The sequence below is a fragment of the Poromitra crassiceps genome (genome assembly GCF_964638095.1).
Source record: "Poromitra crassiceps genome assembly, contig: HAP1_SCAFFOLD_289, whole genome shotgun sequence".
Taxonomy (NCBI): Eukaryota; Metazoa; Chordata; class Actinopteri; order Beryciformes; family Melamphaidae; genus Poromitra; species Poromitra crassiceps.
Genome location: NW_028152111.1, coordinates 115001 through 120538, shown reverse-complemented (window position 1 = coordinate 120538; position 5538 = coordinate 115001). Strand labels below are relative to the sequence as shown.

Here is a 5538-nt window from a genome sequence, read left to right as displayed (position 1 = left end):
TACAATATTTGTACAGGAGATGCAGAAGGCTTTGATCCACGTCCAACCGTCAAAAAACGCATTTGACGTCGATCGACGTCCTTGGCACTCTACGTCACTATTTACTTTGACGTCGATCAACGTCCTTGGCACTCAATGAGTTAAGAGGAGGCAAGGCTACAATAATATGGAAGCCCATTGAGGAAATGTTCCTGTGATAACAAGTAATCCCCCCCCCCCCGAAGATATCAAGTTACATAACAGGTAACAGATTACCCCAGATAACGCAAGAAAAAAAATCAAGAAAATCTTCTGAATATCACCAATAATAATAATAATAATAAAATCTAATAAAAATAATAGTTTGGTTTTCTCTAGATAACGACATTATACTCTCTGCCCATTCCTGTATTTTTGAGATAATGAGAAAATTGTGTATCTCGGGAAAACAAAATGTTATCTCAAGATAATGACATACATTGCACGTATAATGTAAGAAAAATAACAAATCAAATTCGAAATGCCCACAGAGTTGCTGGGGATTCAACAGCGACCCGTCACTGAACCTGGATCAGTTAAAAATCCCCACAAACCACAGCGTTTTTGGTACATTGGGTTTTTTGTTCTTTTATTCCAAACGTGTGTCTATATATTGAACATAAGAGGGCCGGACCCCTCCTACAGTTACCCCACACTTCAATAGCAATAATAATGATAACAATATAATCATCAGAATAATATCCATGTGTCGTCTTTTCCTTACGTATCCATTGAGAACTGCTGTAGAAATCTGACAGGGGTTAGAAAGAAAGAAAAACGCCAAAAATATGACAAAATACATCATCCTCTCTCCTATCACAGATGCACGCACACACGCACTCATGCGCACACACACATACACACACGCACACGCACACACACACACACACACACACACAGACACACACACACACACACACACTCACACACACACACACACACACTATTACCACCCACATTGAACCACTCATTGACATTCCCCTGGGCGTAAAACCAAAGTGGACTCTGTGCGTCATATCATTTTCATAAACAAATGCCCCCCATTGTCTTCTTCTTGTCTGCTGCTGGCTTCTTCTCTCAAAATGGCCACCGTTCCTTTAACAAAACACACATCATGTGTCGAAAGTGTATCGCTCTGAAAATGTGCATTCAGCTCCTCCTCTGTACACTGCAACAGACTTGTATTTTTCTTCTCTTTTTGACCCAACCGGGCCACCGTAAAGCAATTACATGTGATATTGATATTCAATATTAGCACTTATGTCTTGGATCAATCAGGACGGGAGTCGCTTTGCTGTAACCGTCGATACGAAGGATGGAGCTTGGAGACATCTTGGCTCTGTGATTGGCTGGTGAGAGAGAAGGAGGGGGGGGGGGGGGGTACCTCGCAGTACAGTTGCCATGACAACAGTAGACAACTTTAGAAACCCGGATGGTGAGTTTGTAAAACCAAGACAAAACCAAGAAGAAAGAAAGAAAGAAAGAAAGAAAGAAAGAAAGAAAGAAAGAAAGAAAGAAAGAAAGAAAGAAAGAAAAAGAAAAAGAAAAAGAAAAAGAAAAAGAAAAAGAAAGAAAGAAAGAAAGAACGAACGAACGAACGAAAGAAAGATACACTCACAGGAAGGAAATTACGAAGTTTCTGTTTTGTCGTCTGGGTTGAAACTTTGAAGTTCTCGCTGTTCTCCGAGGAAGAAAACAATAAATTCTGCAGTGACTTCTCACTCAAACTTAGTTTGTCTGCAACTGTGTGTGTGTGTGTGTGTGTGTGTGTGTGTGTGTGTGTGTGTGTGTGTGTGTGTGTGTGTGTGTGTGTGTGTGTGTGTGTGTGTGCGCGTGTGTGTTGTCACCACATAGTCCCTCCCTCTACACAGGTTCAGTATTCAAATGACATACTGCAGCGTCACAGCATTATCTCTGATTAGCAAGTCAAGAACTCCTCCACGCTCGACACGGAGCTCACTGATTGGTCGGTGGAGGCGTTGGCAGATTGCACGCTTGGGCGGGGCAGAAAGCCAAGATGGTGTCTCGGCCGGTTTCCTGTCCGTTAGTCTGTCAGACGTCTGGACTCTGCATTCTGCAGCTGGTGTCATCCAAACTTGGAGAAAACATCTCTCCCTACAGATGGGTGCCGTGGTGAAGTGGTTTCATCCATCCACCCCTACATTAAGGTGAGATGGTTTCATCCATTCAGCCACAGAAAGGGGTTCAGAATGGGTTCGTTGTTATGATGATACTCCAACATACAGGTCAAAGTGGTTTCATCTGGCCTTGTGAATGGACGAAGGTGGCTGCATCTTTCCGCTACAAATGGGTCAAGTTCATTTGGTTTCTCCCGAAAACGAGTCAAAATGGTTTCATCCATCCCATCCCCCCTCCCAGCAGGCTGGAGTGGACCGATCCAGTGAGCGCAGACTAATCCCCTCCCTACACAGTCCTGCAGAAGGCTTCAGTCACTGAAACTTCCTTCCTTCATTCTTCATGAGAAACCGCGACCTTTGCGACAGTCCCGCGGCACCGCGCCCCCTCCCCTCAGTCGTGCCCCCCCAGTAAGTCTGTGGGGGGGTGCGTGGGCGTTTTGACGGGGGGCAGAGGTCTGGGGGGCGGAGCCGGTTTGGATTTGTGCCGCCGGGGGCTCCCTGCCCCCCCGTCGCTGTCCGCCCTGTCGCAGGAGGCGGGCGGCGGCGGCGGGGGGAGGCGGGGCAGCGACATGGAGCCGTGGTGGTGCAGGTGCAGGTGGGGAAGGGGCGGGGCTACGCTGGCTGCCGGCCGCAGGCTCTGGATGCGTCGGCACTCCTGGCAGATCCGCACATGGCTGCATCCCAGCATGCCACGGGCTGGAGGGGGCGGGGCCACCAGGGCCGCTGCCGCCGCTGACGACGGAGGAGGAATCTGGAACAGGATAAAGTGCAGCTAGAAGGTTGCAGATTTGGCACTGCTGCACTCTGTCGGGGTTCCCAGCAGCGCACCCCACAAGTAGTTTGAAGTCGATCGGAACGACGGTTTTAGAGATACATGAAAGCCATGTTCTGATTGGTCGAATAGCACAGAATTTGAGACTGCACTTTCTTGGGTCCCCCCAGCAGCGCACCTGCCAAGTTTGAAGGCGATCGGACAAACGGTTGTAGAGATCATTTTTTTTAGTGTTGCCAGTATGTGGTGCTATGACTATACATGTGTCCAGTATGTGGTGCTATGACTATACATGTGTCCAGTATGTGGTGCTATGACTATACATGTGTCCGCATTGCATGGAATTCTGCACTGGACTCTGTCGGGTCCCCAGCAGCGCAACAAGTTTGAAGTTCGGATTAGCGGTTCTCGAGATAAACCGCTTTTTGTGCTGCCAGTAGCTGGCACTATGACTATGCGCGTGTCCGAAATTCAGCACAGCACTCCGTTAGGTTCAAAGCAGCGCACTCCCCAAGGTTGAAGTCGATCGGATGAATGGTTCTCGAGACAAAACTACTACTACTACTACTAGTGTTGCCAAAATGTGGCACTGCACTCCGTCACGTCCCCCTAAGCGCACTACCCAAGTTTGGAAGGGATCGGAGCAATGGTGATCGAGCGAGTTATGGATCTCCAGGACCCGTGGGAACCCTGACAAACCCACATGTAAAAGCTTCAAAATAAATGTTTGAGAGAATCATGCAATGTCTACATTTGAAGAAGAAAAAGGGGGGAAAATATGACGATGATATACATTTCATTGCAAAAAATCAGAAATGTGTTTGACGTACCTTCAATACTACTGGAGGCGGCGTCCCGATGGAGACGTTGACACCCAGCGGGTCATCCAGGAGCCTCTGAGGCCCGGGGCCCAGGTCCGCCATGCCCCCCATCCCCCCTCCCCCCATCCCCCCTCCCCCCAGACCCCCAGTCAGCGGGCCGGAGCCGCTGTACAGTTTGCCGTTGCTGAGGCGCATCTCGCGCACCAGGCGGACGGGCCGGGGCGTGGCCAGCGCCAGGCGGGACGGGTGGCGCAGGACTCCGCCCCCCGCGGCGCTCAGGGGGCGGCGACGACGAGAGCGAGAACTCTTCTTACAGGAGACCGCGTTCCTAAACTCTGTCAGCATCTCCTGACATACAGACACCTGAGAGAGAGAGAGAGAGAGAGACAGAGCGATGGAGAGAAAGAGAGAGAGACAAAGAGGGAAAGAGAGAGAGGGAGAGAGAGTGATGGAGAGAGACAGAGAGACAGAGACAAAGAGGGAAAGAAAGAGAGTGATGGAGAGAGACAGAGAGAGAGACAGAGACAAAAAGAGAGAGGGAGAGAGAGAGACAAAGAGGGAAAGAGAGAGAGGGAGAGGGAGAGAAAAGGACAGACAGACAGGGGTGAGGGAGAGAATATGTAAGTATTGTCACACTTGTTCAAACTCTCCCAATAGATACAAAGTTTAAAGGTAGAGTGAGGGGATGTCATTCGCCATGAAGAAAATCCTGAAATGATCATACAGGCAGAACACGCCCATACAAGCGCCATGATTGGCCAACTGAACTCCAGTCCCCAGAACGGTCAACTCAAATCACCCACACGCTATGTCCCGCCTCTCGACTCTGTTCCAGTCAAAGCAAAGTTTATTTCCACTCGAATGCGTCATCACAGACGCTGAGATGTCACTTCAGCTGGTCTTTAAGAGTGTTTTGGAGCGTGGCTACGGTCCAGTCAGAGAGAGAGGAAGTTCAGTCCACCAATCACCACACATGTAAGTTGAACTGAGGCGTGTGATTTGGGAAATGATTGGATGTCCTGGCTTGAGGCGGGACATCCGCTTTGGCAAACTGTCCGCTCCGTGAAGTACAGACGGATATGCCGTAGCATTTACAAATGGCAGGAGACTAAAGCTTCATTTATACTTATTAGAAAGTGTCGCTCAGCACATGGTCGCAGACGAAAAATAAAGTGTCGCTCATGTTGCTGCATTTATGCTTCTCTCCTCGGCTCAACGGTCACGTGACGCTATAGACAGAGGGAGGCAGAGAACTAGTGCAGACAGCCAAGAGAGGGAACGCTGTCAGTGAACCCACGTCGGAGGCAAGATGTAACATGTAAGATGGTGGCGACGGAAAATTTGGGCCGTTTGAAGCCCAATTTGGGCCATTTGAAGCCCAATTTGGGCCGTTTGAAGCCAGATTTGGGCCATTTGAAGCAAGATTTGGGCCGTTTGAAGCCCAATTTGGGCCGTTTGAAGCCCAATTTGGGCCTAGTCCAATTTTACAATGAGATGCACCCACTTTAACCCTGAATAAAGTAATAAAACCACTAGTAAACCAGTAGGCGGCGCCTGGCCTGCAGTGAGTGGCCTGACTGCGGGCACAAAAAAAAAAAAAAATTGCAGGCCAGGCCAGGCCAGGCCAGGCCAGGCCAGGCCAGGCCAGGCCACCGGGCATTTGCCCGACGTGCTCGATTATGCAGTCCGCGCCTGCTGCAGCCGCATATAACGACACACAACCACACAACTCACCTCCTCTCTCTCTGGGAAGTTGGTCACTATGTTCTTAGTGATTTTCACGAAGTCA

At 49.4% G+C, this 5538-nt stretch overlaps 1 protein-coding gene across 1 annotated transcript in view; it reads right to left on the bottom strand.

Annotated features, from left to right (window-relative positions):
- Positions 1-2547: 2547 nt before the first annotated feature.
- Positions 2548-5538, bottom strand: part of LOC310770988 (glutamate receptor ionotropic, kainate 5-like) — a gene marked incomplete at both ends in the record, with an annotated part of 102679 nt that continues 99688 nt past the window's right edge. The window contains 2 exons of the mRNA XM_083663681.1: positions 2548-2907; positions 3771-4112. Of these exons, the coding sequence (XP_083519807.1) occupies positions 2548-2907; positions 3771-4112 (702 nt within the window). The remainder of the gene's footprint in view (positions 2908-3770; positions 4113-5538) is intronic.